A 24,768-nucleotide genomic window follows, 5' to 3' on the forward strand; every position below is an offset into this window, starting at 1 on the left:
AAAGACCAAAGTTTGGTTTCCAATGTTCACATGGTAGCAACAAAGGAGCCTCAACTGTCTCACACAGAGACATAAGGGGGAGAAGGGGAGAAAGACTTTGACTACAAATACCTGGGACTTTCCTTCTGACCCACAGTTACCTTAGGGGATTATGATCATTACATTTTTTAAAAAATATTTATTTATTATGTATACAATATTTTGTCTGTGTGTATGCCTGCAGGCTAGAAGAGGGCACCATACCTCATTACAGATGGTTGTGAGCCATCATGTGGTTGCTGGGAATTGAACTCAGGACCTTTGGATGAGCAGGCAATGCTCTTAACCTCTGAGCCATCTCTCCAGTCCCTTGATCATTACATTTTTAAGACATGAATGTTTACAATTCACAGGAAACCTGCTAACAAGAGCTTCTGCAATTCCATACTACTGAAAAAAAAAAGGAAAAGAGGAAAATTTAAAGAATGAGGAGAAACCAAAAAGGAGGGAAAAAGCCTGTGCATGGGGAACATGGGGTCAGTTCTAAAGACGATGCTGGACTCAGAAATGTAGCCAGGTATGTGCCCTCAAGTTTGAGCCTGCTCGACAGAGGCCCAGCTGGTGCTTCCCAGTGATGGGGTTTCTCTCCAGCTGTGACTGGCTGGCCCTCATACCAAGATCTCCCCTCCTTTCCTACAAGTCCTCCCTCTTCCCAAGGAGCTCCTCCCAGCCCCAGCATCCTGGATGATTTCCCAGAATCTGGTATCATGACAAGAAGGTGTGTTCTCATCGTCTCTTTTCCTCCCTCCCTCCCTCCCTTCCTCCCTCCCTCCCTCCCTCCTTCCCTCCGTCCCTCCCTCCCTCCCAGCTAACAACATCTCTGAAGACCTTAGGGGCTACAGAAAGCAACTCCAACAAGGTTCTTCAATGTATCCATGGGTTCTGAATGGGAGGAGTATTCAATGTATCCATGGGTTCTGATAGGGAGGAGTATTCAATGTATCCATGGGTTCTGATAGGGAGGAGTATTCAATGTATCCATGGGTTCTGAATGGGAGGAATATTCAATGAAGTAATTTTTAGTTTTTTGAAATGAAAGCAGGAGTCACATCTGGCCTAAAAACCTATGCCTTTCAACTTGCCCTCAACTCTTCTGATAGAACAGCCCCAAGAGACCCACTCCAAGCAAACTTACAGATATAGTAACTGTAACCCTCTTGTTGGAAGGGACCTAGTTACCTGTTAAAGACAGACTGGAGCCAATCATGAAGAGATGGCTCCTGTCACATGGTGGCAGGGTAGGGATAGGGACATAGGGTTGGCTGTTTCCTCCTTTCCATGATTTGGCTGATGAATATTCTATGCCCCATCCCTGAGCCTGGGATGGCAAGGGAAGAAAGCAGCTGGACACATTTATCTTCAGTCTCCCCACCCACCAGCAAGGACGACCAAACACACTCGGGCATTTATGAAGACAAACAGTTACACCACATCGGAGGCTTCCTGTAGCCAGGTGGGTCTTATACCAACCTTCCAGCTCAGGTCACGCCACTAGCGGTCCCTGAAAGACTAACGTGATGCTAAGAGGAAAATAGCTAACAGATCTCAAACCGCACGGCTGGGCCGCGGGAATTCCAGGATTGTTGTAAGAGCTGTTCAGCATTCGCTTAGCAACTGTTCCCTCGGGTCTAACAGCTCTAATTCTCTTTAATTCTGGGAGCTGGATTCATCCATTGAGGCAAAATAACCCACATTTTGTCCATCTGCTGATACACAGTCGCAGGTCAAATTACATTTTTGAGCGATTGGCTATTAACTTATTAAAATGGAGGAGAACCATCCTTTTGATCATCCTTTCCTTGGTATGAACTGAATCCACAGGAGTGTGAGGTAAGGCAAGATCTGAAGGGAAGGGGCAAACGTGGCCTTCCCAAGAAGGGAAGGTCACTGTGGAGGCAGCTGGAAGCAGTAAGCAGAGCACTGGTGCATTCCTGCGCGGCTCTGAGGTGCCGCTTGCTATGTCTGTGGCCTTGAGCAAGTTAGTTAAAGTTTACGACCCTTGGTTTCCTCAGCTATAAAAACAGGCATAACAGCACCTACCTCGCAGGCTCCCAGGGATTACGGCAGGACACACAGTACGCATTTAGCAGTACTGCCTGGCACACAGCGAAGTTCAGCAACTATGTGCAACCCTACCGCTAACGGAGTGTCATCTGACCTCTCACTTTGTGACTGCTTTTCTCAGTTAAAGAGGCATCAGCGAATTGAAATTCTGATAGGACATTATTTTACTTTCTGGTGGTTTCTCCCAGGGCAGGTTCGGGAGCTGCGCCTAGAGTGCAGCACAGCTTTTCCCGCGCTGACGGAAGAGGACAGCAATTCTCACCTGCAGACACCATGAAAGACCAAATGAAATCAAGTGAAAGAACAAAGCTTCCAATTTATCTCATTAGGAAGAGCCAAATCAAGTTATTGAAATACCCAGTGGAGCAAGCCAGGGCGCTTAGTTCACACATCAGCTCGGTAACTGGAGGCTCCCAGACACCAAGCTTTCGGTGACTTCAAAATATTTTCCAGACTACGCTACGCTGATTATGTACTCTGCGGTGTCCAATTCTGTGCTCTCACACAAAAAAAACATGAAAAGGAACTTTGAAATTCTCCTGCCTGACAGTTCTAGAATTATCTATAAGCCAAGAATCAGATATAAGAATCTGACAGGAGGACGTGAAATTCTCAGTTCCTCAGTCTCCTAGGCATGTGGTTGTTTGTTTAACTGCATGGTCTTAACACCAGGCAACAAAGTATACTTGTTGGAAAACATTCCAAGCTGTCAAATATGCCTGGACCTCAGATAAAGCCAGAAAGACCACAATCCTTTGGGGCAAGAAGCAGCAAAACACATCTCAAACTAGCAAGGACAACATCTCCTGCCATCACCTAAAGGGTAGGCAACCCCGGCAAGGATAATTTACTCCCATCTCCCCGCAGGGCAAAGCATCTTGGGCACACTTTTAGGAGAAGGCAGACACTGATCCAGACATCACCTCAAAGCTGGTACCTGTCTCAAGGCCTGAGAGAAGTGGCCATGTGATCGAACCTATCCAGCATGCTCAACGCGCACGCTTGGAGGCAAAATAGGTGTCCCACATATTAGCAAACATTACATCATTAAGCAGAAATTAGATGGAAACGAAGGGAGCCTAAAAATTGACTAGGAGTTCAGATGCTCTAAACGGCTAATATGGCCATTTTTCACCTGAAGCCCTCTCCAAATGCAGTTTTGCTATTAAGCAAAACCCAAAGAAAGGTAATCAATTCCAACTAAAAAGCACTTATCCTGAAGACGGTGTGTGCAAGGCACTTCAAACTCCTGGCTGCCTGCCAAAACCAGACAACAGCCATCAATGTTCCTGCCTATCCGAGGAGCACAGGGGCCATGCATAATTGACTAGAAGATGGGCTAAAACTGTGCCCAATCAGTGTGTGATCAAAACCGCGTGGAATATTCAGCGCCACTTGATTACACGAGCCTCCGTCCTTTCACTCTCCTCGCGAAATCTCTTCAAGGTCCACAGTGCTGTAATAAGATCATTACTGTCAAGCGGTACGAATCGTGGGCAATGAGTCTTGGGATGGGGAGTCATACTTCACAAGCTCCCTGGTCTCTCTCTCTTTTTGTATTTTACTGCATGCAGAGGCAGCGGGGCGACGAGGTGGCGGATAATGATCACATCACTGTGTGGTAACTAGAAAGGCACTTTTAAGAAAAAGCAGAGAGAAATCAGCTTAAGAGAAACTAAAACATTTTCCTTTGCTTTTTCCCCCCTTAAAAAATTAAATAGAATTAAACTGTGTGCAGTAGGCGCTCTTCATGAACTCTGATATAAAGTCATTGCATGTAACCATTTGATAGATTTTCATATCGCACAAAGCCCATTACCCCACAGACAAATGGCCAATTTTCTCCATAGCCTGCATACCGAAGAAGCCCCAGTTACGCCGTGTGTATGCATGGCAATGCCAGCTGCTCAAGTTTCCACCGTCCTCCCTTCTTTCATGGAGACGCGCCCATGGCGTCAAACCTGCTCCTTATTATTTGAGAAAAGGCAGGAAGACAGCTACAGAGAGTGTAAACAAACTTCCAGCTCACCCTGAATCATGCCTTCTCTAAAGCACAAGTAAGGCATCTCAATGAAACAAGAGGTCACCATTATCAGACCCGGAGCCAGGGCACACAGGTCTTCAATCAACACCTGAATCAGCAAAGCAGGACTTCTATGAATGGCAGAGAGCTCAACCAATCACTCCCCGCCCCCTGCTAACTTCAAACTGTCCTTGAAATGCTCACTCCCTTCATCCAAAACAACAAATAGAACAAGTATTATCATCCCAAACAAAAGTTGGTTATGTTTCCGAAGAAATGGCAAGAGATTACCTCCATAAGATAGTCGGTGTCTAATTCTGTAGGTTCTCACTGCCCACAAAGTAGCACTTTAACTATATCCGAGACTGCAAACACAGACAAGAAAAAGAAATCTTTGCACACAAGCCAGAAAGAGACCCAGTTTGGGAAGGATTGTTTCCTAATTTCAAGAGCAAGTCAAGGACTGAGGGGGCAGGACCCTGCTGAGCTTAGCTGTGCTACAAAGAAACACAAGTGTGTGTGTGTGTGTGTGTGTGTGTTGAGGGGGGGGCAGAGGTTCTCAACTTGTGGGTTGAGACCTTTTCATAGAGTTGCCTAAGAGCATAGGATACTTACATTACACAAATATTTATATTAGATTTATAACAGTAGCAAAATTACAGTAATGAAATAGTAATGAAAATAATTTTATGATTGGGGGCCACCACAACACAATAAACTGTATTAAAGAGGTGTAGCATTAAGAAGGTTGAGAACCACTGCTCTAGGGTCTACACCCAAGTGAATAACCAGGCACAAACAGAGACTACCCTGACCCAGAGGCCTACCAGCCTCTAACCTTGGCCTCAACCTGTGTCTGGGGCACATCAGTGCTCTACTGACCCTAAAACAGAACTGCTTCCCCCATCCCCGACTACCCACAGGAATGACATGGTTCAGGGTAGAGATAGCCTCATTGTGGCTCAGGTCTGAGGATGTATCTTGACATGTATCATGTATCCATGATTTGGGAGGGGACCATCGTGATCTGTTCAAAAACTGCTGACCTGAGAGCTTATGAAACAGGGCAATATGAGGTGCAGAAAGTAGGTGATAAATTATGCTGGGAGAAAGTGGTAAGCAGAGGGGTACCACCAAGAGAATCTGCACTGCCTCTCCTCTAGATGTAACCATGGTCTCAGGGGTCACAACTTTATTGCTGAGTTAAGTGACAGCCACAGCACCTGAGAACATCAAGACAGATCCTAGCGGTGGAATGCCACAGACCCAGGGGCTCCCAGCTGGGCAGAGGAAAACGTGTTATCACTGGGATAAAGTCCTTTAGAGGGATGCTGGACTGATAGCCCCTCAGCTATGAAGACAGCTAGGTGTGGAGGCTTGCTGCACATCTGGTTTCCAAAGTGGAGTCTTGCAACTTGTGTTTGGTAAGGGTAAGTTTATTTTCATTTGTGTCCAGGGACAGGCAGCTTGAACTGACCACTTGCCCTATCACACTGCATCTCCTTGGGACACTGAAAAGGCTCTAAGCCACTTCCTAGGACTGATCTACTTTTCACAGAACAGAATTCCCCTACATCTGTGCTTTACGAGAGTAGACATTTCATGCTCTATCAAAGGCAATGGAGATACTGTGTTCCTTTGTGGAGTCTCCCAGGCAACCAGGATGTTTGGGTACCAGTAGTGCAGCACCAATCCTTGCCTTCTCCTGTCTCTACTGCTGCACCTGCTCAGGGCAGGGGACCCCTTATCTAGTTTCCCACTCAATATCAAGCACAGCACTTGGCATCCAGTAGGTGCTCAATGGTTTCATGGTCCTGAAGCTAACCCTGTTAGTTTGTGTGGACTTATAAAAGGACCACAAATCCTCTCCTATTGGCAGGTTTGTCATGGTGTGAATCCTCTGTTCTGGCTTCCCCTGCTATAATCGACTCATCTTTGTTTACTTCCAACCTGCTGACTTCTACAAAGGATCTAAGAGCACTTAGAGCTTGTGTGTGTTTGTGATGGCCAGACTCTACCCCGCAGGATGGCTTTTGGGTCAACTGTGTCCAATGCACAATGTCAACGTCTAGAGCAAGCTCAGCCCTACTCAGTTTCAGCAGGCTTGTTCTCTGGGAAGCTCGAGTGACTTCCCGAGGACTCTCTTTGAAAAGCCAATCCGGTGTGTGGGTAGTGAGTCCATCATGGCCCGTCGTGTCTCCTAGAACCCACAGCTTAAGCGTGGTAAGACCCTGTCAGCCTCTGACAGCCTTGGGCAGAGAATCAGAAGCACTACATTTCTATGTTATCTTTGGGAGGATGGTGGGATTCTGGGTTGCAGGCATGACAATGGCTGCTGATTATGTAATCCCCATGCTGTTGATGATGAAGACATTACACTCCCTTTCCTTTCAGGGCAGCGGCCAAAATTAGAGCAAGTAGACATACAGAGGGCTGGTGAAACATCCCCAAGGGAAGAAGGGGAAATGGAGTGACAAACAACGGCGTGCAAGACCTGCATGGTCATCTCTCATGCAGATCCCAGGTCTTTAAAGGATGGGAGCACATGTGGTGTGGAATCACATCATATGCATAGTAGGTTCTGTCAGTCACGTGTATGCCATGTATACCACTGTAACAAGACACCCACAAGCGTGTTCCGCTCTCCTAACAGAAGAAACACACTGACCACCTATCTAATCATGCTAGGTAGGACCCCCAGCTTATATGACACCCAGAGAGCATGGCAATCAACACCGTCAAATAGCCAGAACTAAGTGCTGTTGTGTGCCTAAAGGTTACTTGCTGATAATCTAAAGAGATAAAGCAACCACATGCCACGCACCTGTAATTCTTTATCATCTCTGCAAAGCGCCTTCCAAAGCATCAACTGTAATCTACCCCAAGGTGACCAAGCTGAAGCATGCAGGAAAAAGCAATTTCTTTCCAGGTTTTTAAACAACCACTGTGTACTAAATACAAAACTGAGTTCTACATGGACGAGATCAGCTTTCCCTCACACTTATCCTGGGACACGTGGCTATGCCTCTGAATGTCCACATCTTTCTTTAGCGTTTCTCTGCCACCCTAGAGAAGTACCATTTATAGCACATGTTTGTGACATATTAAGGCTCTGAACACCCTGGAGAATTTTAATTCCCAGTGTCTCCAATAGTGCTAAGCCCATGTTTCCCCATGGTGGTGGCTTAATATTTGATAGGGAAAAAAAAGACATGATTCACAATTTCAGGGTCTTCTCCGAGTGAATGGAGGAAAACCAAGTTGAAGGCGACCTTTGCAACTTTGGTGTTAATGGAATTTGTCAACAGCTTGGGCCTCACCTCTGACTGCTTAGTGAGAGCAGCTGGGATGAGCAATTCATTTTCTACCGTAACGGAGCAGCCTGGTGGTGACTTACCTTGTCTAGGATAATCCTTTAATAGCCATTCAGAATCGACCACTCAATGGTTCAGTAGAAACCCAGAAAGCAGCGAAGGAATGAGATGAGAAGGATGAAATGAGTTCCTGTTGAGACCTTTTCTACAAAGCACTGTGAACCTGGGGGAGGTAGGGGGCAGCACCAGGAATTCTGCAGACCCTCTTGTATAATAAGAGTGGGTGCATTGAGACAGGTCCTGCATTTTTAAAAAAAGATCTGTGCCACACAACTTCTAGATGTTCAGACCTATATGAAAGCCCGTGTCTTTCCGTGGAATCGGAGGAATTCAAGGAGGCTTTTCAGTGTGCTCCACTCCTAGATTCAAAAGCTGTTTCACACACCTCAAAGCCTCGCTTTCTGCCTGGTGGAAAGAGTCTACGGCACAGAATCAAGAGACAGTTCTGTCACCCACCAGCGATCTGACCCTGGACAAGAAAGCCACTTAACCTCTCTCTACTTTAGCCTTTTCACTGGGGAAAGAGGGAAATTAGCACTTGATGCAAACTTGCATGAATGCTGTAAAACTAACGAGGACCACCAGACTTGGGGCCACAGAGCAGGGCTCCCAGGCTGCGGTTTCCTTTCAGGGAGGATACACAGCCTCACCATTGGCTGACAGTTAAGAAGGAATCCAGAGGGTGTCGTCATAGACCTAGAGAATCCTCAGCCCCCGAGCTTTCCCAGGCACACGCCTATAAGCTGGGTCCTGGCACTCTTCAGATGGTGCAAGCACTCTTTCAGTGCTAGCACCTCACCTGTGGCCTGACCAACCTGCACCCACCACAGTGCTAGGGCCATTGCCACTTAGCACTGCTGGCTCTTAGCGTCCTTCTAACCCAAAGTCATCTCCTTGAGGAGCCCATGCAAGGGTTCCTCTGATACTACCTAGATTAGTCCGGGCCACAGAACCACTCGACAGTCATCTTCCATCAGCTGTGCATGCCCTAGATGACTGTTCTCTAGGTTACCAGTGGCCCATGACAAGGCTCAGTTCCTTTTCTACCCTTTCTAGGCTCCTCATTGGTCCATAAATATCAGATCTAAATGATACAACCAATTTCCTTAGTCTCTGCAATCATTCTCAACAAATAAAATTCAGTTGAAGATACAGACCACCACAGGTGTTTCCAGTCAGTGCTGGTGATGATTCAGGGAACTGGATCATGTGAACATGAATGGGAACAGTTGTTACAGAGGAGGGACGGAGACTTTCCACTGTGCCGCCTGTGACACATATCCTACACTCAATGGTTTAGTTAGCAGAAATTAAAAAAAAAAAAAAAATCTGGGTTTTTCTGAACAAGAAACCATAGAGAAAAATTCATCTCAAAAGACCAGCCTGTATTTCCTCCTGTAACCTAATTACTGGCAGAACGTTAACTTTTGCTGAGGAAGAGTGTCACAGACTTGGGGTGTGCACATTCGTGCTCATGTGGGAGGCTGAGCCCCGCACAGCAGCACCTGAGCTCCTGTCTGCAGAATGGTCATGCCCTTCACTGGCTCTGGCTGGAAGGCTCAGGTCTAGAGTATGTGCCCATGTTTCTCAGGGGCACGTGTTAAAGGAAATGGCCACAATGGGAGAGGGTGAATCGCTGTCTTGACTTTGCCTCACCCTCCTCCAAGCACTCACAGGGCAGGGTTGTGGATGGAGTGAGCCCTACATGACCATCACATATTAGGATTCCTGTGATGTACATAGTTATTTTAAGAGCCTAGGAAGGGGCTTGAGCTCCCAAAATCCACTATATTAATCCCTAGATCTGACTGCCAAATCACCATGCTGGAGCCACAAATACAAAGATGTTTTACATTTCCTGCTTCTGTCACTTGCTATGTTCAGCTGATTCGTTTTATTATTAGTCTTTAGATTAGCATACTATCATCAGGTTTCAACACAGCATCTGCACACATACATGTCAGTATTAAAAATCACAGCAGTTACTCTACTTAAGCTTGGTAAGGCATCTTCTGTCACGTGGTATAGACCGCACTGGTGCTCATCCCCAAGAAAGACTCAAGCGCAAGGGAGCTAGAGTGGCTGCTTCCGTCATACTAAGGTACCAGTCAGGCACTATTTCTGGAACTGAAGCAACATAAATATGCCATCTTTCAGTCCGCATTTCTGACTGCAGAAATTGCAGAGGGAAACACCCCAGCAAGCCGTGGAACAGTTCTTGCCATGCAGCTGGGGATGGCATCAAGGGCATGTAGCTAGTCCGGAGGCTCCAATGATGGGCAGCCTACCCCTTAGTGCTTCGAGGCTTCTGGTCTGAGGCATGTGTGAAAGAGGACTACGGGATGTTTTCTTTAGGGCTGTGCCAAAAGGCCTCGCAGAGCAGGCATGTGGGCCAGCAGCTTCAAGGCTCAGGCCTTTGGCCATTGGTATACTTGTGCTGAGGACAGAGTGGAAGAGATGAGGAGGTGGGTAGAGCACTCCCTTCACTCTGGCTACCATGGCTGTATGGCACCTGTTCCTCTAGGGAAGGTCGGTCACAGCATCTACCAGGGACACTTCCCTTCCTCCCTCCACCTCTTCTGAAGACCCTTTCTCAAGTCTCCGGAGTCCCTTCGGGAAATCTGTAGTGACCAGCTTGAGCACACTATCAGTTTTCCCCCTACGGTTCGGACTGAATTAGCTATCAGTGGGATTTTATCATTCTTACACTCTTAAAGTTGTAGTTGTCTGTTAAAATTATGAAAGGCAGAAGGCAGAAAGCGCATCCAACTACCTCACAGTGCCGTCCACAGCCCAGCTTCTTACACAGTCGACCCAGGATAACAGCCCACTCTGAGCTGCAGTGTTTACAGTGCACTCTTACAGAAATATAGCAAACAGAAAACAAAGACTTGGTATTTTCCTACAGTCATCTCCTCAGAGTGTCGGTATCAAATTAGTCTCTCTCTGAAATACACTGTGAGGCTGCCTTTTTTTTTTTTGAATTTTTGAGACAGGGTTTCTCCGTAGCTTTTTGGTTCCTGTCCTGGAGCTAGCTCTTGTAGACCAGGCTGACCTCAAACTCACAGAGATCCACCTGCCTCTGCCTCCCGAGTGCTAGGATTAAAGGTGTGTGCCACTACCGCCCAGCAGGGCTGCTTGGTTTTAAAGGCTACCACTGGAGTTGCTGACTTGACTTCCATTAAAAATAAAATCATCAAATGCACTTTGGCTTGGGGTTGGGACAAAATTTCCAACAATTTTGGAAATGGCCCTACACATACTCTACTATTTTGTAGTACGTATTTATGAAGAGTGATGGTCCAAGCCCTGATGATTATAAAATCAAAAAAAGTGAAAAATGTTGAAGATGCCCTATGCCTTGTAGTATCTGACATGCAGCCAGCTATGTATATGTTAGTGCCCTTGGAGGCCAGAAGAGGGCATTGGAGCCCTTGGAGCTGGCGATGCATATGGCTGTTAGCCATCTAATGTGGGTGCTGGGGAACAGAACTCCGGTCCTCTAGAAGAGCAGCAAGTATTCTCTCTAGCCATCTCTCATGCCCCAGTTTTGTTTTGAATAAGTGGTAAAAAATTAAAGTATGCAAAAGACTCATTTTAAAATACATTAACCATCTATCTCTTATTTATAGATATGAATATCTGTTATATATCTTTAGACCTGGGGCCGCAAACACTTTTTTTCCAGTAGAAATGAGTCACAGAAAAGGTTCAGAATCCCTGTGCTATGGCACTGTGTGTATCGCAGATGGCAGAGATAAAACAAGAGGCTACAGGTAGACAGCACCCGAGAACCAGGAGTCAGCGCTGCACAGGTGTGAGGCACAGAAAACACACTCATCTTTTCTTTTTAAAATTTTAAAACTGTTTTACTGATGGTGTTTTTATTTTATGTTCATTTGTGCTTTGCGTATAAATGTGTGAGGGGGGTTGGGTCCCCTGGAACTGGAGTTACAGATGGTTATGAGCCCCCACATGGGTGCTGGGAATTGAACCTGAGTCTTTTGAAAGAGCAGCCAGTGCTCTTACCTGCTGAGTCAGCTCTCTAGTTCCCACAAACACAGTCTCACACCAAACCAAGCACTGTTAACAGGAAGAGTTTAAACAAATGGCTTTCATTCTGGGGTCAACATGCTTGTTAGACTCCATGCAGCTGTTATTTAAGGGATAGAGTCCTAAGGACCACAAATGGTGCTTCAACGGTAGAATAAAGCACACAATCTGACTTGGAAATGTACACTGTGGGATGTGCACATCCTGCACTAAGGAGGCTGAGAAAGGAGGATTGTGAGCTTCAGGCCAGCTCAGACTCCACAGTGAGACCCAGGTTCAAACAAACAAACCAAAGTTAAAAGATGGGAAAAACATTACCATAGATTAACAATAAACTACAGTCCTCATAAAAATGACATACTGGCAGTGGGGCAAGTTAACACTTTCCAGGGAAAAACTATACAGATGACTTTGACATTATTAGAACTTATTTTCCATTATAAACTATCAGGGAACTGAGGGGTGACCTCCGCAGACCCATCCGAAACTTCTGAATATGTGCCGCCCACTCATTCAGGCTGGCCTGAGACACTGTTGTGCTTCTCTAATCTATGTGTTTCTGCAGTGCCTGTATGCACACACGTGCTCATGTAGAGGAGAGGACACAGGGCATCGCTCCTCAGACACTAAACACCGGTTTTTGTTTTTGTTTTTTTTCTTCTTGTTTTGGAAGTAGGGTCTCTCACTGGTTTGGAAGTTGCCAAAACAGACTAGGGCAGCCTGACAGTAAATGCCAGGGATCGCCTGTCTCTACCGCCCTGGTGCTTGGGGTTGGGGGAGTTACATACTATCATGCCTGGCTTATTTAGGTGAGTTCTGGTGCTCAAATTCAATTCCCCATATTTAGAAGGCAAGCACTACAGAGCCATCTCCCAAAGCTGCCATCTTTCTGTCTGCTAGGACAGACCCACCCCGATCGAGGTTGATGGTACACTACTACACAGCACCCACCAGATGACCCCACGAGCTCAGAAAGTCAGCAAAGGTCACTTTCCACATTCCTTCCACCTCCCCACTGGCTGGGTACACTAACGATGGCTTCCACAGGCTTGATCTTACAGTTTTATGCACAGATCACGTGTGAGTAACTGAAATGCATATAAGCAGCTGTGTGTGGAGAGAACTGGCCATCCGTTGTGCTACGACATTAAGAACAAACACCATTTGGAAACATGTGACAGTGACATGTTCTAAGATGCTTATCCGTTACATGACATGCACTTTAAAACACTCGTTGGGGGAAATCTTGCTTGGATCTATAGGCTGGAGGTTAGATGGGTGGCAAGGCTACCATCTTGTCCCAACCTCTCCTTGGGGCAGGTTGGTGCTGACATTGGCTGGTGGCTCTTGATGAGGTCTCAGTAGCTCTCAGTATCTGAGCAGAACCTTTTATGGTGGGACGAGCAGTGACATCTAGCTCTGAGTTGCACCCTTCAGTGTCAGTTTCTATGACTGCTGACATGGAAAAATCATCCTTATTTATACCCAAAATAAGAAAACTGGTCTTCGTTGCCTAACTTTGTCAGCAGGAAGCTGCTGGGGACAGAACCAAGTGAACCTTGGTGAAGGAAAAGACCTTCAGGCCCTGAAAGAAACCCCAAGCTGCAAGGAGCCTCCACATGACACCCAAAACAACACGGCCCACCTTACAAATGATGGGGCACCCTGCTGAGCCCCAAGGGTCCTTGTTGATTGCCATGTGCTTACAAAGCTGCCCTTCCCTATTGGGAGTAGCATCTTGCAATCCACAGTTCTGGACAAACCAGGAGAACGCTGAGAAAAAGTTTGGCAGACAAGGAAAGAGAAAGGCTCTGAAGGACAGGGCAGTCTCTGAGAGTGGGAACCTTTGCTCAAGATAAACTCTGCTATTGTCCATCTCAGTAACAAACCTTGATGCTAATGCAACAATGTTTGGAACTGTTGTTTTTCTTTTGAGTATTTCTGAAGCTTAGTTACATTCATGCCTTTCATTTTGTGTGTGTGTGTGTGTGTGTATTTATTTATCTCAACATGCATGTATGGAATAAAAAAAATTCACTTGCGGGAGCCACTTCAGAAAATCCACATCTGGCATCAGGTAAATAGAGGACTTCACGAGCAAGGCCATTTTCCACAGTGCAGATGCTCACCCTGGCAGCCTGGAGACCCTTACCTTCAGCGGTGCCCGAGAGCCCGTCAGCCTTGAAGTTGCTGGTACTTTTCTTCCTCCGGTGCTTCTTTCTGTTGGCGTGGGGGGAAGGGGGCGGATCAAGCTTGGGGCTGGTGCTGCTGGAGATACTTGGGCTGGAACACACCGAGTCACCCAGCCCCGTGTCTGCAACCAAACCAGAAAAGGCAAAAGAATGCAAAAGTGAGCTTGGAGCACAGCAAAGAAAAGGAAGCAAAACCCACTCAAGCAACATCCTCCAGCATTAACATGTGAGATCTTTCCATCCTTCCAAAGACACCTGTGCACAACGTGGCTGGGTGGGCGGCCAGGGCTCCAGCAGTGAACAGATCTAAGCACTTTTGCCATGTGCACCTCCCAGCCCAAAGCAGGCACTGGAAATCCTCTGCTTCCAGCCACTGGACTCCTGAAACCTCAGACCCACACCCATGACATCAGGGGCAGCAGGACAGCGGACCTTGGATTCTCAGTGTTCCCTCTCCTTCCCTTACTGACCCTCATTTACCAGGAATGAGATACTAACATGCACAAACTGTCCTGGGTGGGTGTGACATTGCATACAAAAGGGGAACAATTCCTGATCTTCTTCTCCCTGTAGTACTACACGTACAGGCTGTGACTTCACTTTGTAATCAGTGAGAGGAGATAGAACATGCCACAGCTCACTAACAGCCCGCAGGAATGTCTCCAAGTCAATACCATAGAGCTGAAGACCGAAGAGTCCCTCCAGCTCTGCAGAGAGGCTTTAAGGCCACTGTGCAAACACAGGGACTCACTTTAAATGAAACTCAATTTATTTTTTACTCTCTCTTTACCAAAAAGAAGGCCCAAGTAGTGCTAAAGACTGGGAAGTGCCAGACCACACGGGCAGGACAGTACACCGAGCAGGGGACAGAGGAGCACGGGTGGTGCACCTCCCCACACCCCACGTTTTAGAGTCGTTTGTCGTGAGTCAGGAGTCTTGTAATTACAAGGAGAGAAGGGCTTGAACTGACTCCCATCTGCCTGGTGCCTAATCTCGGAATATTGCCAATCCCTACAAGCTGGGGACCCACGGCAAAAAGCTGTTCCCAGATGCCCGCTGACGGGTACCTCAGCTCTGAATGGGTACCAACCGTCACCTTCTGTTCCATCCCCTGATGCTGCCACCCTTCCACTTCCACCAGGCTCCAGGACTGGTTCCTTTTCCAAGGTGAACTGTGTCCTAGGGACAGCCAGCAGTTCTGACCTGACCCTCACTTCATCCTGTAGTTCGGCAGGCTGGCTGCAGTGGTGGTGGTGAGTATAAGGGTTTAAGTGAAAATACTGGCCCCCAGCTGAGCATGGTCACATACACCTTTAACCTATCACGTAGGAGGCAGAGGCAGGAGGATCTGAGAGTTCTGGAACAGAAAGGTCTACATAGTGAGACCTAGGCCTGCCAAAACAACAAAACCCAACCTACCCACCAACCGATCAACCCAGAAACCACCACCAAAACCAAGAAACAAACAGAACAGAGCAAGACAACTTTCTGAACATCTAGTCCCTAGGACAGATACCAGACTCCAAGACGGCCAGCAATTTTGGAGTTTCCCTTCTGTATGCTATCCAGTGCTTGATGGTGAGGCCTTTGTTCTTCTTAAGTATTTCATGCACAGATTTCAAAAGATGCCACTACTTGTCATGTGCCAAGGCCACTGACAGTGGTTCATGCCCGTCTGGTCCCCCACCAGAGGGCTTACTCATCAGGCAGGAAAGCAAAGCTACTCACTGTTCTTACCCAAACACATTTCTGTGTAATAAGCCCGAGTGTCCCACTGTCCTGCTGCTTCAATCCTGCGACCTCTGTGACTGTCAGTAATTCTTTCTCCTAAGCTACAAGTTAGATCTCTACTCCAGGGGTCTGACTGTGGACACTCTGCACTTGGCTGTTAGTGGCCTAAAGCTAACTACAGCTTCTTCAGGGAAGTGGTTGTTTCTCTTCCCCAGTGTCCTGTAATGCTCAACACAGGTAAGCTACCGTCTACTTCCCAACCCGACACCAACATCTCTCCTAGATGCGGAGAGCACATGCATGAACTACACAGCGAACAGGACGGACTTCCACACATGTGCACAGACTGCGTAGCTCTCACTTGTCTGTGCACTATCAGCACAGAGACCATCTGGAGTGTTGAGGCTCTGGAAGCTTCCCCTTGGTTTTCACAACTTCCTTAGCAGGTCTTGGCTGTTTGAAACATAAACCTCTATGCCCACAGCTGAGTTGATGAAAACAGTCCAGAGCAGGGCGGGGCTGGGACAGAGGTTCACACGTCAGTAGCACCAGCACACTTGGAGGCCTCTAAGCAGCAACACCGGGCTCAGACAAGGCATTTGTCTCTGTAGCCAAGCCACATGCTGTAATGAATAGTGGAATAGTTGCACCAATAATTCTCCTGCAACAACATGGCTTTGAACTTGTCAAGGAACAACTGGAGCAAGGTGACACATACCTATAATCCCAGAACCCAGGAGGCTGAGGCAGGAGAAACACCATGAGTCCGAGGTCAGCCTAGGCCATACAGCTGTTACCAGGCCACTGAAGCCTACCTCACAATTCACTGCCTCCAACACAAAACAAAACAAAAAGAAACGAAAACAAAGCCAATAAGCTAGGTTTCCAAATACCACCCTGAAAGCCAACTTACACGGTTTTGATAATCCAGAAAGACTAAAGGGACACAAATCATAGTTTCTCTTTTTAGTGAAATGTCCCTATTCAAATAAGTCATTGTTTTCTGTGAATGAAGATGCTCTTTCAACAATCTACTTCCCATTCTACTTGGGCAGGCTTTGGAATCACTCACTGGCACACAGAACAGATTCACCTCTCTTGGGATGAAAATCAAATGTGCCTGTTTCCAGGCAACTCCTTCCCCTCCTACCACAGAGAGCCCTTTCTAATATAACAGGAGGGAAAGCACCATCGCATCTCCCGGCGTCTCGGTATCTATGGACTGTCATTACTGTGGCACTAACTCTTGACTTTCATGGAGAAGTGACAAGTGGCACTTGAGATGATGACAGTACTGACAAGAAATGCCACTCAGCTTCCTCTGAGAGTCCAGCAGGCCAGGGCACTGATATGGCCTGAACTTTGGCTTTGTCCCTGAGGCATCCTTCAGCATGGTGCTTCAGTTCTGTCCCCAGAGTCTCTGCTGGTCTATCTGGTTCCTTGTTCTCAATTAGAAGCATGTTCCAGGCCCACATGGCGATGCTCTGAGACACATGTGAAAACCACAGCAATAGGGTGGTGGTGTTACAGGAATCCAACAGCCAGAGATAAGCCTAGGAAAGCCCTAATTCATGGGACTATCAGTGCTGTCCCTCCTCCCTTGGACATCTGGACTTACAGGCACTGTCTGCTTGGAAGGCACATTCCACTCTGTGTTCTACCCTGGAGACACGCCTGCCATGACACGGAGTTCTGGCCCCCACCCTTCTCGCCCTTGGAAGCTATGCAGCTACATGGTAACTCTACAGATCCTGGGTCAGGAATTCTCCATTTCCACATCAGCCCCTCAGTCTTCTTGTATGTCACTCTACCTGCCCAGTGAAGTCTGGTCCCACTCCTCCCCATGCCAGGCTCTTTCCTTCCTGATGTCTCAGCAGCCCTCATTCCCTCGTGTCCTCAGGGCTCTGCCAGCTGCTTCCCCGCTCCCTCCCCCACTCCAGCAGCTCATCCAGCGACCTCTCACCCCCATGGGCAGACCTCCATGGCAGGTCCCAGCATTGCTAACTACTGGAAACATTTTTTTAAAACCCAATTTCCCAAGTTTCTCCCATCTTTCCTGAGAGGAAGCTTAACTTCATCTATTTTTCCAGTTAGGGTCATGGAGACAGCATCATCCTGACCCTGGCTCCTTGTGCCTGGGTCCCTTCTGCACCAGCACCCCTGCAACCCTGAGCTTCTTGCACTTCAGGTTAGAAATCTACCCACCACTTTCCTAGATGCTCACCCAGGTTTCTCCTGTTCCTCCTGAATCCCTCACCTCACCCCAACCCCTACCATCTAACCAACTGAACTTGTTCTCCCCATCTCTCGGAAACAAACACTCCACTTTTCCCTCAAGGCCTGGCAGGCTCTGGGAATCTTCAGCCTGTAAGCTATGTCCTACTCTAGATAGTGACTGTGGTCCCAGCATTTAGTCCCTCCCTGCCTGCACCACACAAGCTGAGTCTTACCAAGTGCCTCCCTTGCCCACTCTCCCTTTTTACTACTTGACTTCTGTTGCTCTCTGAAGCAAAGCTCACTGAAGTGTTCTTCCTCACGGCTGGCAACTGCTGTCCTCACCAGTGCCCCTGACAGGTGCCACTTCAGTAGACAGGCCTCCAGGGCAGCATCTGTTTCTCCTGTATCTGCTGTGGTTTGTCCCTCCATCCTCAGATGGGAAGTCACAGTGAGTTCTGTATAGGAAGGTAGAGGAATCCACAAGGCTCACGGAGGGTGCTTGTGAGAGGCCAGCCCACAGCCTGCACAAGTCACTGCCCCTCCTTGTCTCACTGGCTTGGCTCTCTCCATGTGGTGACAAATGTCTGTCACAGGAGCATCATGCCAGCTTCATGGATACAGGATCTGTTTTCTCTCTTCACCACAATGACAGCCATGGGGGAATTCTAATGCACTGACAGTTTACTGCAGAGTCAACTGCCTGAGGTCCTGGCCTAGGTAGGAGGGGACCTGTGGCCCCCGTGGAACAGCGGAGTGTAATCAATTCTGCTATATCCTTAAAACCTCACCACAAGTATGCTTTTGTGTCCACCACTGTCCTGCAAGTTCCCAACCGTCTGGAAGCTATTTTTAGGTGAACGACTACAGCCATGAATGGGAGCTATTGACAGAAACAGTCTCCCTTACACTAAGCCTACACTTACTGGGCATGCTCTCTGAGCTAGCAGCTGTCAAAGAATAAAGGGCAGAACCCCTGTCCCCATGGAGCCGATTTCTAAGGCCTGAAAAGAATGCCTATCTAATTTCTTGCTTGATGCCTTCAATAAAAGACTGTTTTCCTTGGGCCCTGCACTGGCGCGCAGAATGCTGAAGGGACCCCATGTGCAGCAGGCATGCCAACCCCACAGATAACCAGACCGGGCGGGGGGGGGGGGCGGGGGACTCATCCACAGACAAGAACCATGACTCTGTGGCCTGTGGAGGGTTCCCCCAGGGCCCGGGGATTGAGACTAATGGGAAAACAGAGGTGTCACTCTGTCATGGGGAGAATAGTGCAAGAGTCATCTCACACTAAGGAAGACATGGAAGTACTCCTGGGTCTGACTAGTGAGACAGAAAGCAAACCCAACATTTGTGAGCCCTTTATGTTCAATTTAGCCCCCCCCATAGGGTTTCTCTCTATAAGTCCTTTGGCTGTACTGGAACTAGCTTTGTAGACCAGGATAGGCTCGAACTCACAGAGATCCACCTGCTTTCACCTCCCGAGTGCAGGGATTAAAGGCGTGCAACCACCACTGCCCAGCTTCTTTACATTCATTCTTAGATGAGAACAGAAGTGAACCAGTCACTGTTGTGTGTCCTGGGATTCACAGAGCACAAGACCCCAAGGGGTGGGGCCATTCATGCTCATATAGAGACCATGGCAAAAGATAACTCTGTAGGTCTGGTCTCTTCTCTTGTAAGAGAAGGCCAGGAGGTCCCACCATCTTCCCATCTGCATCTTGCACATGTGCCAATGTGCAAACACTCCATGGCTCAGGGAATGGAATCTACCCTGTCCAGCTTTCCTTTCCTACCTGTGGGACAGGTACTGAAGTAGTACCCTCTGGGAGTCTGGCCTCTTCACTAGGCTAAGAGAGTAAGGTATACAGATGCCCGAGGGACCAAATGCTGGGTCAGAAAACAGAGCTGCAGCACATGACTGGGCAGCCCACGTGGAGACTTGCACAAGGCTGATGTAATCAGGCACTAAGAAGACAACACTGATGGTGAAGAATGATGGGCATCAAAAGGGGGCAAACCCCGTGATCGCAGGAGACAGGAAGAGGCCGGGAAAGTGGCCTTGGCTTGAGAACCGAGTGGGGTCGACTGACAGCCGCCTCAGGCATAGTGATGGGTTTCTAGTTACTTAGATTCTCCACACAGGCACCTGCAGTATAAGTATTTATGCCCTGACTCCCAGATCTTGAGACTCTCTGGGAACTGTTTAATATCCCCCCCGATCTAAAATACGAGCAGTCAAAGTGTGTGAGGCTTCTACACTAAGCTTCCTCACTCCCCATTGCTCCTCCAGCCTGAGATGTCCCTCAACCCCACCCTCAGAGTCCACCACTCCTCCCGACTGCCTATGAAGAATGCACTTCATTCTGTATCAATTAACAGGCAGGACGTCAAGGAGACTGCTGTCTGTGGCAAGGTGAAGCACGGTAATCAAATTTAAAAGAAAAAAAAAAAGCCAGTGCCTCATTACTCTACGTTTAGATCTGCTTTGGTGAAGGGATCCCCCAGGTATGGATTGCTGAGCCAGGAAGGGCTGGCCCATCCTATGTGTTCAATGTTGGCTATTAGTTCTTCCCAATCGGGCATCAATGTTCAACACATACCCCCCAAAATATATAACATGAGCCATAATGATCACAATCTGCGGTCTCTCGGAGCTCCGGCATGTGAAGTATGAGTCAAAGAAGCAGCTTCACTTTTCACTCGGGGAGCTGACAGGCATGACCAGAGGGAGAATAAAATAACATTCCACTCGCATAAATATCAAGCAGCCTGCTCGAGACTGATGGGCCAGGAATGTATTCTTAGCTATCATTCCGGCAGACAGGCCCAAGGACACTCATAACTTATTTTACAATCATTTAGTTTCAGCTCAAGTGGAAAACGTGACAACTTATCTCTGCCGACAAGATGCTATATCGAACCTCACAATTAACTCTCCTCCGATTATCTGCCCAGCCGATCATTAGCTGAGCCCATCTCCATGGGCTGTCGTGGGGGGCTCATCTCGGGAAGGGCCTCTGCCAGGTATGCAGACGGTTTCTAATATCCAGGCGCATTTCCACATTCAGGGTATCAGCTTCTTGCTCCCACATCCCATTGCTTCCAGGGGCAAGGAGCCAGGGGGTGTCTGCTGGGAGCACCTGAACTCTTCAAGAATCACTCTTGCCACTGTTTCTCACATGTGAGTCCCAAGTCATAGCCTGGGTCTTCCAAAGCCCTGGAAGCTGATGATTCAGACAGTATGGCGGACGGAGAGGGCTTCCTGAGGATATCTCTTCCCACCGTTCCTCAGGGGTATGGTCGGGAGACAGGATGCTGCAGCCACTATAATCCAGATGAGTGGCTGACGAGATAGCTGGTCATCAACCAAAAGTATACAAATACTTTAACTTGTGTCTTCCTAAGAATCACATCTCCGTGAACAAAATGGGGGGACCCAGACAACAGGAGAGAAAGGAAACAAGGGGCATGTGCACTGTGCGTGCTGACGGCGCTCTGGTGTCCACAGGTGCCCTCACTCACTTCTTTGGCTGTGTTAGGTACAACACACCGCTAAAATCTTTTAGTTTTTTTTTTCCCTCCGTGTATTAAAAGAATTCAGAATTTTCAAAGAGCCATTTGGCACTGCCAGGGGGAATCCGCTGAGGGCTAAGGCCTCCACAAACTCAACAGCAAGTCATTGTGGGAAGTAGAAAATTAAAGGCGGCTTGCTTTGATCCAAGGTCAACAATGGGAGACTCATTTGGGTCTTTAATAGGGCCTCCGTCCCTTCTGAGGCTCAGGGGGATGTGTCGGCTGGTAAATAAAGAAGAAGCCACCTTTGCCATTGGAGGAAATCACAACATCCCGGGTCCCTGTTAAAAGGTGAGTGTGAAGTGAAGTTCAAACCCTCGCCCGGAGCTTTTGACGGAGCTTTGGGCGGGAGGAGGCTGACTTCACTCCCACCTCTGAAGATGTTTCAGAGACTGCCATTATTGTGTGCTTCCCTTTGCAGCGCACGCAGGGGTATACAATGTCAGAAGGGGCAGCGGGACACGGCGGGGGGCCAGGAAGATGACAGGTGTTGGGGGAAAAGGAAAGACAACACAGTGTCAGATGGAGTTACAAAAACGGGGAGGGAAGGCGCACAATAGGAGGGGCCAGCGCAGAAAGAGGGTCCAGGGGAGAAGAATTCCTTCCCTGGCCACTTTCAATTACACCTCGAGCTCTGCAGAGAAAGTTGAATTTCAGAGAGCCTATGGTTGGCTAGATGAAACTCTCAATGCCAAATATGTTTATAAGGCCCCTTCATGCATGAAGTGGGCTCACTGTTTAGGGCCCAGGGTTTCTCTTCTCAGGTAATGAAAATGGCCCAACATTGACCTGAGAGAGGTTGCAGAGATCTGTGGCTGTGTTCGAAACTATTAAGTTACACTCCAAATCAATGAAGTAAGTTATGTGAATTTCACCTACAAAGAACTAGATTTTAAGAAAGAGAGAGAGAGAGAGAAGGGAGAGGTCATTGTGTTAAATACCACAAGGCAATTAACTTTAAAAAAATCCACTTTGTAGTCTAGGGAAGATGGTGAGGCATCTGAGCTGGGAGTCCCAAGTGGTTTGGGAATCCTTGGGAAGAGAAGACAGAGGCTAGCACCAGACTTGGGCTGTAAGACTGGTTGGTAGCAGCCTATCTGCCACGAGCTCCTTTAGTCCCCTGCTTCCCTGTGTCATAGCCCTATCAGACTCTACTACTGCTTTGTACGCTGTGGGCTGCTGCGTTTCTTTTGGTTCTCATTCATAACCAGAGGTTTTGGGAATGTATCCCCAGGGTGAAGATGTGTGGGCACCAAATAGCAGCCCCCAATGTCAGAGGACCATACAGTGATCAGGGAGGCAGGATGGCAGAGGAAGCTTACAGAGGGGGTAAGACTGTGCCATGGAGGGAAGCAATTGGCTATGCCAGTCAGGAGCTGATATTTAAGGGTCAAAAATCAAACCGTCCTCTAGCTGATGTTCAGCTGAATGCAAGCTGCACGAAGTTTAAATTAATCTAGTGCACTTGGAAAGATGTAAAGGCAGACTGAGCAGGGCTGGGAGGGGGGAATGAAATCATTTCAAGAGATTCCCACTCCATTCCAGCCTCATCTCTTTTTACATAATCAGCCACAACCATTTTTCAAGTTTGGTGCTTACAGCTGCTAAATTACAAAGAGTCTGTTTCCCATGGAGGGCTGCCCTGGCTGAGAGACCAGGCATGCCTATGAGGAGAAAACTTCACAAGTTAATTAGATGTGTGATTGCTCTTTGATAGCATGATTCTGATTCCACTGCCTTCCTGAAACTTAGCTGTCTCTATAAAACTCTCAAGGAGTGAAGAAGCAGTGCAGCTGGATGCAGGCTGGTTTTAGGGGCCAGGCCCCAAAGTCTCTGTCCAGGGTCCTGAAGATGTCCAGTTTCTAGTTTTGTGCAAAATACAAAAATAACTTGCAAAATACACACATACGCCAGAGTAGCTGCTTGCTTGCGGCCCATCTCTTCACCTGTCACATTCTGGTGATGCTGTAGTAGTTTTGTGTAGGCCCGACATACAGAAACCCAGGTTTGAAAGGCAGTCAAGTTGTTTTTCATATTTCATCCCAATAATTAAGGGTTAAAATGTTATAAGAATGTAAGCGATCAAATTCTTTCCTTTTTCCTTTTCAGATCATAGGCCTTGGTTGACATGATTATTTACCACTGCTTGGATGGGCTATATATATATATATATATATATATATATATATATATATATATATATAAAATTTAAGTCATGAAGGCAACACTTTTGTATATTTAAAGATTAGGTTAGTCTTTAAGACACAAGTTCAAGAAAATTGGTACTTACAGGGCATTGGATGCACACCACTAAACTGTTTCCAGTTCAGAGCTTTTCTCTCCTTTGGGGATAGTCAGGTTCTCACATGACATGGTTCCAGTAAGAGAGGCAGTTCAAATCCAGTCTGACCCCTGGCTCTGTTGCCGTGGTTACAACACATAGTTTAACTTCAATTCCCTCCCATGCGAAACAGTCAATCCTCAAGTCTGGTCCTAACCTGCCTCACCCCCACCTGTTCTACTCTCTATGGGGGCCAGGACCCCCCCCCACCCCATGAAGTAGTAACACATGGACCTTCTGCCATGTGGCCAGTCAAGTACCAGATGGATGGATGGATGGATGGATGGATGGATGACAGACTCACTCACTCATCAAATACAGGCTCTGCAAGAGGCTGTATTGCCCACAGCAAATAAAACAGGAGCTCTAACCTGCAATGTGGATGTTCTTGAGAGCAGTTTAATCCATACACAGCCTCCAATAAGGGATGGCAAAGATGACTGAAGCCTAGGGTTGGGGAGACCTGGGGTGAGTGGGGAGGGTGACAGCAGCATGGTGCAGCCTCCCTTAGTCCTGAAGACCATGCAGCACAGACTGCTTTCCCCAGCCAACACCACTCAACACAGCCTCTAGACATCCCAACAAACCAGACACTGCTTACGCTAAAGAGTGACTATTTCACAGGGAAAGTCTTGGTAACTACTAGAGAGGCTCTTGTGCATTCTACTTTTAGAACGGTCACAGTTAAAAGCTGTATGAACTTCAGTGAGACCGCAGGCAGTTCCCCTCCCCCGTTCCAGTAACCATGGGGTTGGGAGCTACTTCCCTTCAATTCCTGCTTTGGTTTCTCAGGCTTCCACAGCTGTCTTATGTATTGGCGTTTCCCTACCATCTTTATGTTTTCATATATATTTATGTGTATGAGTGTCTGTGTATCAAGTGTGCCTGGTGCCCAAGAAGGTCAAAAGAGGGGCATCAGATCCCCTGGAGTAGGAGTTACAGACGATTGTGAGTGGCCATGTGAGTGCTGGGAACGGAACCCGTGTTCTCTGACAGAGCAATCAGTGTTCTTAACCACTGAGTGATCTCTGCAGATCCCTTCCTTTTATTTTTAAACTTCTTTTAATGTGCCTAGCATATAGAAGACATCCAGCACCAAATAGATGTTTAATTTAAAAAAATGAAACAAAATATGTCAGGGGCTGCTGAGATGGCTCA

At 47.6% G+C, this 24,768-nt stretch overlaps 1 protein-coding gene across 5 annotated transcripts in view; it reads right to left on the reverse strand.

Moving 5' to 3' along the window:
• Nucleotides 1–24,768, reverse strand: part of Agap1 (ArfGAP with GTPase domain, ankyrin repeat and PH domain 1) — a 446,708-nt gene that overhangs the window by 94,514 nt on the left and 327,426 nt on the right. For all 5 annotated transcript variants that reach the window (XM_050163111.1, XM_050163110.1, XM_050163109.1 and 2 more), the window contains one exon: nucleotides 13,706–13,867. In XM_050163111.1, the coding sequence (XP_050019068.1) occupies nucleotides 13,706–13,867 (162 nt within the window). The remainder of the gene's footprint in view (nucleotides 1–13,705; nucleotides 13,868–24,768) is intronic.

Source organism: Alexandromys fortis, unplaced genomic scaffold (assembly GCF_014885135.2).
Source record: "Alexandromys fortis isolate MF-2015 unplaced genomic scaffold, M_Fortis_MF-2015_v1.1 scaffold_139, whole genome shotgun sequence".
NCBI classification, from domain to species: domain Eukaryota; kingdom Metazoa; phylum Chordata; class Mammalia; order Rodentia; family Cricetidae; genus Alexandromys; species Alexandromys fortis.